Below are 14,502 nucleotides of genomic sequence, written 5' to 3' on the forward strand. Positions count from 1 at the left end.
TCACTTTTAAGCAAACTCTTTATTCCCATACTACAAAAGCCTTTATTTTCACTTCTTCTGTTTCCTTTTAGCAGATTACTACAAAATCCAGACCAGAAACTTTCCAGTCTGCCATGCACAGTCCAGGAAGCACTGCTCTGTTTGCTGTGGCAGTCGCCCCTTACTTGGGGAGGAGGGGGCTGACAGAGCTGGTTTCAGTAGAGAGGTAGTTCTTGTTTAAACAGTAAACGGGCTGTTTGCCACACACTGTGACTTCACAGCTGACCGGTGGTACATGGTTTCATTGGCAAGTTTCCAGTATCTCTCTCGCAGAAGGAACGCTGCACCTTTTGGTTGTCTCTGACGAGTGAAGATCCCCTTCTTATTTCCCATTGCTCTCTGCGGTGCTAGAAACAAGGCAAAAGGTATTTCAGATGACTTCTGATGGGCCCAGTCGGAACCACCTGGAGCCAAGCTGGGCAGCACTAAATAGAAATGTCCTCTTATAGTTTAGGGTTGCTTTGTCTGAAATGGTATCTGAAGTGGCCACTTAATGGGTTAAAGATTTAAATACTACCGCTCCCCCAAAACACCTCAGCTCTCTGGTGTGTTAATTTTTCGTCTGTTAGGGGAAAAAAAAATCCAAAATTGTTTATCTTTTACTTGCAAAATAAAGTTTAAAACATTATGGGTAGCAGCTGCCTCGCAACTGGAGTGGGACTGAAAGTTACCCTTGGAAAGGCTTGGGCCTTTCTGAAGAGACAATTCTCCTGGTGGCAGCTAGAGTGCTGACAAGTCAAAGGCGCCTGGGTGGGACCTACTAGAAGATATCCAAGTCCCCCCGGGCAGACTTCTGCTGGGTCCCCACCGCTGGTGTTTGGTCTGCCAGAGCTGAAGCTGGGAAGGGAGCAAAACTGGCAACAGTCATCAGAGCTGCACTCTCAGAACACTCTCCAACCCCTAGTGAAACCACAGCTTGTTAAATGGAAAGTAGGTCCTTCCCACTGAGAAGTTCAAAACAATAATTTCTTCCATGATAAGCAAATGCCAGGCATTGTGCCAAGCACTTCATCAAATGGAATCCCTCCATCAACCTGCAAGGTGGTAAGCATTATCCCCACTTCACAGGCTTATGACAAGGTTAGGTAACTTGCCCAAGGTCACACGGCTAATTTACTACACAAAGCTGGTATACCTAAAGCTGGTGTTCACAAAACTAGATTGCCATCCAGGATATTTCCAGAAGCCATTAATCTCATTTGCCAAGCAGAGTAGAGGCTCATGTTCTTATTCTTTTTTCTCTTTACCTCTTTCCATTCTAAATTTTTAATTAAACTTTAACCTTCCAAAGGCCTGCCTTTTCCCATAAGTAATGTAATTCCCACCACTACCAAATCCTTCCCCGCCTTCCCAAATTGCTATCCTAAGTTCACGGTATATCAAGAGACCAGTAACCTATAAGTGAAGAAAGAAATGGGGAACACTCATCTGGAACTTAACTGAAGTAGCCCTCATCTATCCCCCTGGAGAAAGAGTACAGATCGTATTCTCTTTGAAGACTTTTATACACTCCCACATTCAAAACGCTTTGAAACTTACCTGTATTTGATGAACCTGCCTTTTACAAGTGAATAATATAAAACAGACTGAAATATCTTAAGTTTCTTGGGCTTTGTACCCTACTCTGAAATAAAGAGTGTATCTCACAAGTAAATCCAATATGAGGTCCACTTTTTCCTTATGCTGCTGTGGAACAGAAAAAGGCAAGTTAGACTCTCCCTTTTACGTTTTTACCACAAAATGATTTGAGAAGCAGGCAAGTGATTGCTGTTTGCTAAACACAACTTACTTTTCCTAGGAAATTCTCTATGTAGCCTACATGGATTAGCTTAGCTTTCTCCCTCTTGTGTCCAGTGTTCTTACAACAAAATGTCCTGAACTGAAATGACACGTTCCATAAACCAAACTGTCACTTACACTGGTCAGTCATAAAATCAGCAAAATTCCAGATGAGCTCTCCAACCACATATTCTTTGCGTTTTTGATCCAGAACCAAATGATACTGTTCTAACAGACCTTTCTGATACTCTTCACTGAACATCAGAGGTGGATCCTAGAATTCAAGGCAAACAGAATTTAAGAATCAGAACTGGTAGAATTGTAAATATTAGATAAAAATAAATATCCACATGATGACCAAAATATCTGTCCTCACGGTGGGCTGCAGTGACTGCAGGACTCGCTGGTGCTGGTGCAGAGACACAGCTAGGGTATGATGTAAAAAAAAGATTTTTTCAAAAATCTTAATTAGTAACTGCTTTATTTATAAACAGAATTTGGTATTTGCTTTATCTTACGTTTCCATCTCTGTTTACCAGTGCAGTCTTAAAGCTGAACTCCACCGGAAGTAAAAATGCGTCTTAGAATAGTAAATTTAAGACTCAAGTTTTAAGCAGCCGCAGGTCCATAATTTAAGAACTAGCGTGACTCAGATTAACTCCCCTCAGATTCGTCTGCATCTGGTCTGGGTAAGTAGCTGTGGTTCAGCACATTCATCCGTTCAACAAATAATTATTTAGAATCTGCTTATATGGCAGGCATTGGAGATAAAGTGATAAACAAGAAAGATACGTGTCCCTGCTCTCACGGGCTTTACAATCTAGCAAGAAAGAGAAGGTAGAGGTGTGATGAGGGTGAACAGGGAGCATGCAAAGCAGGAGCTGGGGGGATGTTGAGCAGGGGGAGCCGACTGAGACAGGGGTCACAGAAAGCTCCCTGAGGAAATATGTAAGCTGAGACCTGCCAGGTGAGGAGAAGGCCATCCACGACAAAAGCAGGCCCCATCTATGGACTCACTCGCTATTTGGTGAAGAGCTCCCATGTGTCGTGTACTAAGATAGAATGATCTTTTAGATGTTCCTGGATCATCAAGTCTGAGTTTTCATCTCATGGGAATTTTGTGGGGGCTCAAGTCTTAGATGCTCAAGGATGCAGCATTTCAGTCATTTTATGAGAGAACAAACCCCTGTTGGCTTGGGCTTTCCTTTCCAAAAAGGGTTATAATGCTCTACAGGGTACACTGAAAATATGACTGTACAATCCCAAATTGAATGTGAGGACAAGGCAACATGTAGATTTTCTCACTTTGTTTTAATGGAAATGACCCTGCATTGTCTAATACTAGCCACATGTGGCTATTTAAATCTAAAACTAAATTAAACTAAATCAACTTGGTGACACTAGTCACATTTCAAGTCCTCGATAGCCAGGTGTGGCTAGTGGCCACCCTTTTGGACGGTGCAGATATAGAACATTTCCATCACTGCAAAAGGCTCTATCGGACAGCCCTGACCTAGACTCTTTCAGAGTTAAAAGTTCAAAACTGCTCACCTTTCCAAAGAGGGAGAACAAATGTGCACATACATGCTTTGTCTTCATAAGATATTTCCACCTACTTGACCAGTTTGTAGAAGTGGCATTCTGTGTAAGCAATATGAATTTAAGGGTGTAAACAGAATAATATATCCATTGTGGACAGCTGTTCAATAGACCAAGGATAAGCAAATTAAGAAATGTGTGTAGGGCCGGCTCCGTGGCTTAGCGGTTAAGTGCGCGCGCTCTGATGCTGGCGGCCCGGGTTCGGATCCCGGGAGCGCCCCGAGGCACCACTTCTCCGTCCAACGTGAGGCTGAGTCCCACGTACAGCAACTAGAAGGATGTGAACCTATGACATACAACTATCTACTGGGGCTTTGGGGGGAAAAAACTGAATAAATAAAATCTTTAAAAAAAAAAAAAAAAAAAGAAATGTGTGTCAACAAGGAATCCCAATAGTTGTGACAGAAAAGTGTGAGGTGGCTGGGGTGGCGGTAAGGGGATGGTGTGAAGAAAAATTCCCACAAGACAAAGCAGCATATCTTTGGTGAGGAAATGGACAAAATAATGAGTGATTAAACCTTGCTCCAAGATTTCACTCATTCCCTCAACAGATATTATTTGGTACCTGCTGTGTGCCAGACACTGCTGCGTGCTTGGGAAGCAATGATAAAGGATCTCCCCCCTGGAGCCCACAGCCTGGTCAAGGAGAGAGCCAAAGAAATACAACCATGTGCTGCACAACCACATTTCAGTCGATAATGGACCACATATACAATGGTGGTCCCATAGATGAGTACCATATTGCCTAGATGTGTAGTAGGCTAACCACCTAGGTTTGTGTAAGTACACTCTATGATGTTTGCACGGTGACAAAATCACTGAATGACGCATTTCTCAGAACGTATCCCCATCATTAAGCGACACGTGGCTGTAATGACAGCACACAGTGAGAAATGCTGAGACAGAGACCGAGTAGAGGGAACAGTTTCCTCTGCCTGCAGCAGGTGGGGTAAACCTCACGAAAGAGGGCACATCTAAGCTGAGACTTGAACACTGAATAAGAATCCATTAGGGGCCGGCTCCGTGGCTTAGCGGTTAAGTGCGTGCGCTCTGATGCTGGCGGCCCGGGTTCGGATCCCGGGCGCGCCCCAAGGCACCACTTCTCCGTCCAACGCGAGGCCGAGTCCCACGTACAGCAACTAGAAGGATGTGAACCTATGACATACAACTGTCTACTGGGGCTTTGGGGGGAAAAAAATGAATAAATAAAATCTTTAAAAAAAAAAAAAAAAAAAAAGAATCCATTAGTTGGCAATTGTGGTGCTAACATGGAGATTCCAGTGTCCGGGAGTGGAGGCACAGGAGGAAGAAGACCTGGGAGAGGGCAGAGAGCAAAGGACAATGACTGCCCTGACCAGGGATCAGAGCTTCGTTCTGTGGGCCCAGGGAAGCCAATGACGGGACTTGTTAGAAAGACGACTTGGGCAGCCAGTAGGAGACTGTCTGGAAACAAAGCCAAGAAGGAGGCTGCCTCTGAGGACCAAGGGAGGCAGAGGCCTGAGTCTGGACTGCTGTGAGTGCAGAGAGGCAGGCTGAGGTGAGTCTGAAGAACTGCAGGGAGATGTGAGGGACAGAGAAGGAGGCACATTTCCAACTTGGAGCAATGAGTGACATCACCGTCCAAGAGAGTGAAAAATTAAACAGAATTTAATTTAATTAATTAAAATTACACTACTTACCTGGTGAAACCCTGCAATCGTTTCTGCTCCATACTCGCTCTGAATAATCGGCTTCTGATAGGTCCTATACCACATCTCAAACTGGGTCGCCAGCTGCAGCTGAATCACTTCCATGTGCCCGTAGTCATGATACCAGGAGTAGTAACTATTCACACAGATGACATCCACATATGGCGCCTAGGACAACAGCATTAAAACTTGTTCACAAACCGGAAGACCGTATAATAGCGTTAGGATCTCATACTCGGGGGGGGCTCTTCTGGCAGAGAAGGTAAGAAGGGGATGCAGAAATTTAGATGCTCACACATGTAGGAAAGTCAGGCAGTGACCAGAATGGAGCAAGTCTGTATCTCTGGGCTGACGCTGCTGACCTGGCCGCTCTGGTGAGCTGGGCTCTGTTGAGGGCCATGAGAGGCAGAGCAGGCGCCTGACAAGCTGGCCTCAGTGGAAGCCCAGGGCATATGCCATTGGATTCTGTTCCTCCCTAGGTGGTACTCCTGTCCCTGGTCTTCCCTCATCTGGCCCTGGAGAAATGTTCCCAACTGAGGGACAGATGCAGTTTTTCTCCACATGAAGAATCTTGATTCACTATGCCATTCGTGAGCTAGTGCCGGAAAGTGGCTGGGAAATTCCCTCGTAGGAGGAGGCCGAAATGATGGGGCGTGACTGTCTCGTGCCTAAACAATGAGGTGCTCAGGACTGAGGAGCAAAGCCCAGAGAGCCCAACTGTCCAGTCTCTAATGTCACCTGAACCCATGCACATCTCCAAAGCCTGCACTGGGACTGAGGTGGTCTGTCTTCCCAAGCAACTGCAGCCCCTTTCCAGACTGTGGTGGAGAGACGCAGGAGGAGGAGAACATTGCGGGAGGGCCTTTGGGTGGACACATGGACACAGATCACACATCCCACCAGATGAGTCTGGCAACCTTCTGAGCAGGCCAGGCACAGGCTTCCCGCCCACACTAAAGACTAGAGCAGGAAGAGCTGCCACTCAGCTCCAGAAGGTCCAGGGCTGCCCGTGCCTATGGACGCTGGTGTGTTACCACAGTCTTTACGCTTCTTTGAAGCGGTGTTCTCGAGAGATGGCGAAGGAACACCAAGGCTGCAATCCTTTCCCATTCATGTTAAAATGACAGTGTTCACAATTTAGATTTCTATATAGTGTCTTCTCATTCATTCTTTCTTTAGATGATTTCTCTTTCTGTAGCACTTTTTCCTCTTAAGTACTGGCCTTCAGTTCTCTAGTGAGGAAGCATTTTCTCGCTTCCATGTTTTACAGCTTCAGTGCAAATGAGTACAGTTTCTGAGGGGCTGCTGTGCCCAGGGACGGCAAGGGAGGCCGTGTGGTCCAGCGGCTCTGTGAGCCTGTCCCTTCCATTCTCCATCCAAGGGGCTGGATCTACTCAGTGGTTCCCAAAGCTAGTTGATAACTGGAACCACTGAGGAGCTCTTTAAAAAGTCAGATTCCCACCCTGTACTTACTAAGTCAGAGTCTCAGAATTGAGATCTGCACTTTCAAAAAGCTTCCCTTAGTGGTTCTGATGATCAGCCAGGCGTGAGAAACACTGGACAATGACGACATTAAGCTCCCTTAAACCTTTACCATTTTATGAGCCTATTAAACTGAGGCACATAAAATTAAACTGAGGTGCATAAAACATTGAGTCTGAACTGAGAATGGATTAAATCTCCCTGTGCCCAGCCTCCTTGGATTTAGGAGCCACACTGCCTGGCAAAAAAGCAGGTAGTTATCTTGAATCTAAAGACCATCTATGAAAATGGCTGGACTGGCTCTCGTGGTTCTTCCCTGCAGTTCACTCGAGCAAGCATCAGGGCAGGACTAGAGGAGAGGCAGAGGAGAGGAGGAGAGGTGTGGAGACCTCCAGGCTCACCCCCAGGTCTGCTTCATAGTTAGAGTTGGTCACAAAGGTCACGGGCCGGGAGGGGTCCAAGTCTTTGGTGTGGGCAATCAGCGTCCTGTCCACGGAGGGCAGAAGACGGGCTCCGTCAGTCTAGGAAGGGCTCTCAGACACCCATCGCCCATCCTCTCCCTCCCATCTTCCCCAGCCAAAACAAAAAACAAAACCACCGCTCTCCTCCCTACCCTGGAGTGTATTTTGGGTAAGCAAACATGTTCCTCTGGTCTTAGATCACGTTCCCTGACATCATTCTTTCTCCCTCCCTAAACCCTACCCCGCACAGTAGAGGCCATCCTTGCGGGGACAAGCAGGCATGCAGAGCTGAGGTCCTTGGGCTGGGCGCTGCCATCAACTAGGTTCTGAATCTTTGAAAAAGCTATTGAAAATAGGCATGGATGGAGTGCGGATTAGGATGGATACTAATTTAACAAATCACTAGGGAGTGTGTGCGAGGAGGCAGCTGTGTGCTGGGCACTCAGAGCGTCATGGAGCAGTAAGCATAGAGACACTGGCACAGATAAATGTTACAAGTTGAATTACAGGTGGTAGCAGGAATTAGTGTTCTATGAGACAACAACAGGGCACATAATCGAGATTGGAGAGCCAGCGACAGCCCCTCTGAAGAAATGGCATTTATGCTGAATCGCCTTAACCAAGGAGGGAGAGCAAGAAGAGGGACGAGTCCATGGTCAGGCTCGGCCCAGGGACCTGTCAGAGGCCCCCACCGTGCAGGTCACCCTCATGCACTGTTTAAGCCTACTTTTCTCTTCTCTTTCCTCACAGCTAGTTTTCTTTTCTTTACACCCTCTCCCCATCATTGCTCTTCTCATTTCAAGGCTGCAGTTTCTACAGGCCTAAACAGTGCCCCTTGCCCTCAAGTCCCAAACCCACACTGGGCAACAGCCTGTTTGTCAAATGGGAAGCCTCACAGCCAAGCTGAGCTCCTCGGCCTGGGCAGTTCTCTCCATACCCTGCCCCCATCCCTGCTGCTCCAAAAATCATGCATCTCCCTGTCTCCACCTCCCCAAAAAGCCCATCTGGAACCTTGGTCCTGGGAGCCTCTATACACTCCTTTCACCCTCACACCAAAAATTCTGTCCCAGTCCCGGCTCAACACACCCTGTGCCCCACACACTCCGGGCCACGTGTTCAGAGCTGTCCTTTGCCCAGGTGGGTCACTCCCCAGAGCCTTCCGTCCTCTACAGACGGGGCTCAGCTCAAAGCACTCCATGAAACTGGATGCAGTGCCTGCCTCGGGAGTGTTTCAGTGGCCTCTGCAGCCTCTGCAGCAAGTGAAATAACTCCCCTCTGCAGGCTAAGCCACAACTGCACAACTGTAGGAGGAGGAAACACAGAACACCCGGGTGGCCAGCCTCTCTCAGAGTGAACCCTCCCGTTGTGGGAAGACTGCCCCCAAGTGGTGTTTCTGTCCATTGCAATGGGGGGGAGCAGGAAAGGAGGAGCTATCCGCATTTAGTGAAGGGGACCATGAACTTTAGATGGCCTGGTCCTGTCAACAATGTAACTTTAGAATAGTTGGAATATGCATGTCATTAAAAACCTGTTTATAATTATGTGCCTAGAGAAGCTGGTTTTATAAAGCCTAACTCCTTTACAGATGAAACCGAAGCATCACAAAGTTTTTTGGAGTTTTTAACACACACTAAATTTCCCAGGAATGGAGACACCATAAAAAGTGAGGGAAGATTATACTTGGTTTTGTTTGGAACTTTACTATTTTAGAAATGTGCAGCCTGGAAGGAAATGCCGCCTATGGTGTCAGAGTCACCACCAAGGCAGCCCTGCCATCAGCTTCTGTAGCTGTGCGTCCAGGGTATTCCACACGGAGGTGCAAGCATCTGACCCCTTCACTGGCTCTTCTGGGGAGTCAGGCCCATGATTCATGTATTATTTTATAAACAACTCTCCCTTATATCACAGTTAGGCCATGCTACTATTTTTGTTTTTTTAATTTGAAGTTACGTGTATAAGTAGGTTAGATTAACTGCGGATTTCATTTCAGGTGTGAAAAGGGGACACTGGGCCTCACTGGGTTGAAATCACAATTTGGGTGGGTAGGTGTTTGGTCCCCTGAACTGACCAAGCATATGGTCAGTCTGGGCCGGGGGCGGATGCTGACTCTCTCACAGCACATGCCCACACCAGGGCCAACCTCAGCTCTCCCAGGGCTGCCAAGCCAAGGCTGCCCAGGCCAAAGGGCTGAGGTCTCATGCCCGGCCCAGCCGGGGCAGGCGGGGGCACTCACTTGAAGTAGTAAGCGGCAGGTTTCAGGACGGAAGCGGGCTCATTGGCCACAGACCACATCACAACCGCTGGGTGATTCTTGTCCCTGCGCACCAGCTCCTCCATCACCACCAGGTGGTGCTGCAGAGACACGTTGCTGTAGCTCTGCCTGTGGGGCGGGGGGGGGAAGGGAGCGGGTCATTGCCGCGCAAGCTGCGCAGGCTCAGCAGCGTGGGAGGTGGGCACTCACACTAGCACGATGCCCACGCCCGGGCTCTCGTCAATGACCACGATCCCGTAGCGGTCGCAGAGCTGCATCGTCTCCTCCGCGTAGGGGTAGTGGCTGGTGCGGAGGGAGTTGGCACCAAGCCAGCGAAGCAGGTTGAAGTCCTTCACCAGCAGTGCCCAGTCAAAGCCCTTCCCTCGGATCTAGGGGACAGCAGAGGAGAGTGACCCCATGTCCTCTGTCCCTGTCCAAGATGCACTTCCTTCTAGAGCTGGACCCTCAGGAATAACCCCATTCGCCCTCTATCCAGCCCAAGCACACGCCCCATCAGGCAGTGGCTTTTTTTTTTTTTTTGGTGAGGAAGATCAGCCGTGAGCTAACACCCGATGCCAAGCCTCCTCGCTTTTTTTTGTTTTTTGCTGAGAAAGACTGGCGCTGGGCTAACATCCATGCCCCTCTTCTTCTACTTTATATGGGACACCACCACAGCACGGCTTGACAAGAGGTTCCTCAGTGCGCACCCGGGATCCAAACCTGCGAACCCCGGGCCGCCGAAGCGGAGCATACACACTTAACCGCTGCGCCACCAGGCTGGCCCCCAGACAGTGGTTTTGAGCAGTTTGCTCAACTGCCTTGAGCTGCCCTCAACCACTTCAGGGAGAATGGGGAAGGCAAAGATGAGAAACGGCCCCCACAGGGACCCAGGAGTCTCAACTCACGTCGGCATCCTCATGCTTGTTGACCCCATGGAAATAAAAAGGCTTCCCGTTGATGAGGAACTGCTTCTCTGTGACAGCCACCGTGCGAATCCCCACGGGGAGAGTGTAGAAGTCAGACACAGGCCCAGCTGCTGTCTGTGCAGTCAGACTCACCTATGAAAGCCAAGCACTGGGTGTGAGGCCTCCTTGATGGCCTGAGCCCCATGCAGCCCGCCCTTCAGCAGGAAGGCCCCTCATAAACCACAGCGGCCTGCCTGTGGGACTGTAAGCAGAGAGACGCAGAAATTACAGGCTTCCACCATTAGCAAGAAGAAATCTTTGCCCACTCCGCCCCTGGGGCCTGCTCTTCAACGCTGGACCTCCCTATCAAGGGTTGAAAAAATCGGGCTGGGAACATGTCAATCCAATTGACTAGGAAGCTCAGAGGACCATGCCTGCCTGTCCACCTGTCCTGCACCCCTGCTGAAGCCAGGCAGGGCTGCTGGATGGGGGCAAAATGCCTCCCATAGCCCCAGTCCTAACCACCATTACCTCCAACGAGTACAGGTAGGCAGGGTGCTCATGCATCAGGTACGGCCACCAGAGGTGGGCACCGGGCACCTGCAGCTGGCCCCGGCCCCCTGTCCCCTGAGCCACGACTTTGCCTTCCTCATCCAGAAGACGCACTTCCAGCTGGAAGTGTTCACTGCCCTGGACGAAAATCTGGTAACTCACCAGCCCTGCAAGAGACAAGAGAGATCAGACAAGAGAGAGGAGGAAGGGAAACAACCTGGGTTGTACAGAGGAGAGCACGCTGCAGCCACCACTCTGAGGAGTCCGCTTAGGCCCTGAGACTCCACCAACAACCATTTATTTCTTGAGCTCAATCTGCAGAGAGGAGAGATTAAATGAGGGTGGTACAACGGGGACGGGACATGGGATTCCCATGAATCCTGAGCTATTCATCCTGAACCATGTGATTTTAAGCAAGCCCCACTTCTCACTGGGCCTTATTTCCTCAAAAAATGAGGTTAGACCACATGGGTATTTCTGAAGCCTTTGCCAGCTCGGACAGGCTGGATTTTAGCTTCGTAGGTGGGATGGGAACGTGTGAGGATTAAGAGATGCTGGGAGAGCCTTTCTCCTGGGGGATCTTTCCAAACAGGGAACAGAGCCACTTTGGGCCTGGCCGAGGCGGATCCTGCCAGGAGCCCTCACCAGTGTCTTGGTCCACATCGGTGGTGACAGTGATGTCGTCAATGTAGGTGGTGGGCGTGGTGTAGAGGAGCACGGGCCGATGCAGTCCCGCGTAGTTGAAGAAGTCAAAGTGTGTGTTCTGGACAAAGTAACCCTTGGGGTACCTAGGGCGGAAGGACAGTGGAAAACTGGGGCCTTGCTCTGGGGCCTTCAACCTCAACTCTGCTAAGGCGATCTGCCCCTAGTGGGAAGACCACTGGGCAGGGTGGGGAGGGGGAGAGGAGGGAGCAGGTGCTGCTCACTTGGAGGTGTCCGTCTGGTAGAGGATGGTCCCTGGTGGCAGGGTGTGGGGGGTGAGCGTGTTGTTGATGGCGATGGTAATGCGGCAGGAGGACAGGGGCCCACTCTGGACCAGCTTGCTGATGTCAGCCTCGAAGGGGAGATGGCCCCCCTCATGCTCTGCCACATGGACCCCATTCACCCACTGCAGACAAGGAGATAAGGGGAGGGGCAGCAGGCAGAGCATGAGGCGGGGGCCCTGCCATCTCAGGCACTCCCTCACATAGAGGTGCAGTATGTGGGGGCTGAGGCCCTGCCAGCTGCCACCTTCCTAGGAATGGAGGAATGGAGCCCCAAAGGAGCAGATTAGGCAACCCACCCCCACCCAGGGCATAGACCGCAGTATAGGGCATGAGCATGCTCTACCATCCACCCCAGGAGGCATGCTGTCAGGTGACAGCTGGGAGCCAGGCACCCCCAGGCAGCTGCGTGCGTGCTCAGCAGCCGCACCTGCCCACTCGCCCTGCCTGCTGCTTGCTGCACTGACCACAATGGCGTAGTAGTGGGCACTGCCAATCCTCAGCACCACTCTTGTGCCCAGGTCCTGGGTCCATCGCTGGGGCAGGGTCGCCTCCCGTTCATACCACACCCAGCCAACAAAGCTACGCAGCCGCCCATCCTGGCCGACATCATTGAAGCTGGAGGGAACCGGCATGTCCAGGATGGGGCCCGACTGGGGAAAGAAGGGCCGGGATCAGGTCCAGACCACCTAGGAATCGAAGACCAGGGCCCAGGCAACCCCCTGCCCCAAGGGCCAGGTCCCCCAGCAACCCTGCCTGCAGGAAGAAGGCTGGACAAGACGACTTCTCCCAGACTCTGGGATTCCCGGCCACCCACCATTGTTATTCTTTGCCAGCAACTGACCAATGTCTTTTATGGAGCTCATTTAAATCTCATAACTCCACACAGAACACACCAGTCACTCACTCCTTCAATTGACAGTGTACACTGAACACCTACAACACTGTTCTAGGTGCTAGGAATAAAACTGTGAACAAGGCCTCTGCGGTCAGGCGATCAGTGCTACGAAGAAAATAATGCGGGTCAGGGTGTGTCGAGAGTGGCAGGGGACCATCTTAGGGGTCAGGGAACACCTTTGGGGCCAGGGCCCACAGGATATTGCCTCTGGACATCCTTGCAGAACTGGGTGACCCTGAGCCCTGCGGGGAATCCCTTGAACCTCTAGACCCTTGAACCCATCAGGGAGAAGGCAAGGCAGGGGCGGGGCAGATAGCTCAGTGAGTGTAGAAGCAGTGTGGGGAAGAGCTTCCTGAAGACATCTTGTAGGCATGACCTGTGACCTCCAAGGAGGCAGGGGTTGCCTCTGTCCTTCACAGCTGTATCCCCAGTGTCTGGCACAAGCTTTGCCATATAGTAGGGACTCGATAAATATTGGTTGAATGGACAGACAACTTGCTGATGAGAGACCAACTGCTAGGACGTGTGTTTGTGTCTGAGGGCGGGTGGGGCCAGAAGTTCTTTCTCAGGGCAGACGGAACCAGAGGCTCCATGGAAAGGCCTGAGCCCAGGGCCACAACCCAGCTTGAGGCCAAAAGGATCCGCAGAGACCAGACTGTCTAAGAGGAAGATGATCAGATGACAGCCCCAGGGAGGAAGGCTGGCAGGGGCAGATGCTGCTTTGCTGAGGAAACTGTGAGTGGGGCACACGCCTGGCACCCAGCCCCCCCTTTTTTCCTCCCTTGCTTAAGGCTGAGCGGCAAAGATCAAAAAAAGAGGATCTAAGAGAGGCGAGTACCGGATGGGCACACAGGCCTGCTCCAGCCCCAGGCCTTCTCAGCCGATCTGACTCAAGTCAGAGGGGAGACCTGGAGTGGGGCCCCTGGCTGGCTGGGTGCCAAGCCCCATCCTCCACCTGAGCCTGGCAACCTCAGGTCCTTCCTGCCAGGGCAGAGCCGGCCCCAAAATGTCAAAGCCTCGGCTCCTGCTGCCCGGCCGCTCGGGCACTGCTCTGGCTTGGCCTCTCGCGCTGCGCGGGGGTCCAGCGGGGGTCCCTCCCCTCGGCCCCACAGACGCCAGGCCCTGGCCCTCCGCGCATTTCCTCCTCGGTCGGCCGGCCCCAGCCTCCAAGCCCATTCATCGTTAACCTCCTCCTCGCCGGCAGCTCTGAGGGCACAGGAGTAGCTCCCCACGCCCACCACCTAGCTTCTAGGAGCTTCCCTGCCCAGGCCCCACGCCCCGTCCCACGGAGCCCGCACCTCCCGCAGCGGCGTGCGGTACCACTGCTGCTCGAAGCCCTGGCGCCGGTTGTCGGAGAAGTCGGCGCGGAAGCTCCAGAGGCCGTCGAGCTCCTTGCGCTCCCGCGACGGGCTCTCCCGGGGGTACAGCATCCCGCCCTGCAGCGCCAGCGCGCAGCCCCAGAGCAGCGGGCCGAGCACGGCCCAGGCCCCCACCGGCCCCGGGGCCATGGTTCCCGCGCGGCCGCTCGCCGCCAGCCGCCGGGCAGGGAGCTGCGCCGGGGGCGGGCCCGGGGCGGTGCCGAGGTCACGTGACCCGGCCGAGTCCTCCCGCGCCATTTTGGTTGAGGGCGAGCGCCCGGCCTGGGATCCGCGAGGACCTCCGCTCCGGAGCGCGCGCCCGTTTGTCTGGCTGCCCGCCCGCCCGAGGGCGGCGGCGGCGGCAGCGGCGGGCCCGAGGAGAGCCCGCAGTAGGCCTCTGGGGGAGGGGGCCCCGAGCCCCCGCCCAGCCCCGGAGGCCGGAGGTCGCCGGCGCCGCGCCATCCCCGCCCCACCGCGCCGTCAGTGCTCGCTCCCCGCCTCCCCAGG

At 52.2% G+C, this 14,502-nt stretch overlaps 1 protein-coding gene across 2 annotated transcripts; it reads right to left on the reverse strand.

Annotated features, from left to right (window-relative positions):
- On the reverse strand, positions 1 to 14,165 carry GUSB (glucuronidase beta). 2 transcript variants are annotated; one of them, XM_004439495.3, is made up of 12 exons: positions 13,936 to 14,164; positions 12,207 to 12,392; positions 11,683 to 11,864; positions 11,402 to 11,544; positions 10,736 to 10,923; positions 10,205 to 10,357; positions 9,510 to 9,688; positions 9,282 to 9,428; positions 6,989 to 7,073; positions 5,097 to 5,273; positions 1,957 to 2,092; positions 1 to 386 (listed from the first exon to the last, which is right to left on the reverse strand). In XM_004439495.3, exons 1-12 carry the CDS (start codon positions 14,143 to 14,145, stop codon positions 217 to 219), a joined length of 1,956 nt encoding a protein of 651 aa, XP_004439552.2. In that variant the 5' UTR covers positions 14,146 to 14,164; the 3' UTR covers positions 1 to 216. The 2 variants fall into 2 exon arrangements, with proteins under 2 accessions (XP_004439552.2, XP_087273519.1); XM_087417393.1 differs by lacking the exon at positions 9,282 to 9,428 and having other exon boundaries at positions 13,936 to 14,165.
- Positions 14,166 to 14,502: the final 337 nt, after the last annotated feature.

Source organism: Ceratotherium simum, chromosome 26 (assembly GCF_057802395.1).
Source record: "Ceratotherium simum simum isolate JZ-2026a chromosome 26, ASM5780239v1, whole genome shotgun sequence".
NCBI classification, from domain to species: domain Eukaryota; kingdom Metazoa; phylum Chordata; class Mammalia; order Perissodactyla; family Rhinocerotidae; genus Ceratotherium; species Ceratotherium simum.

What these genes read in the sequence shown, in the direction of transcription:
- GUSB (XM_004439495.3), bottom strand. Translation starts at nt 14,145, where the DNA reads ATGGCCCCGGGGCCGGTGGGGGCCTGGGCCGTGCTCGGCCCGCTGCTC. An exon ending in ACCGCACGCCGCTGCGGGAG is followed by an intron (nt 12,393 to 13,935) that starts GTGCGGGCTCCG and finishes TTCTTTCCCCAG; the next exon opens with TCGGGCCCCATCCTGGACAT. An exon ending in TACCAGACGGACACCTCCAA is followed by an intron (nt 11,545 to 11,682) that starts GTGAGCAGCACC and finishes CTTCCGCCCTAG; the next exon opens with GTACCCCAAGGGTTACTTTG.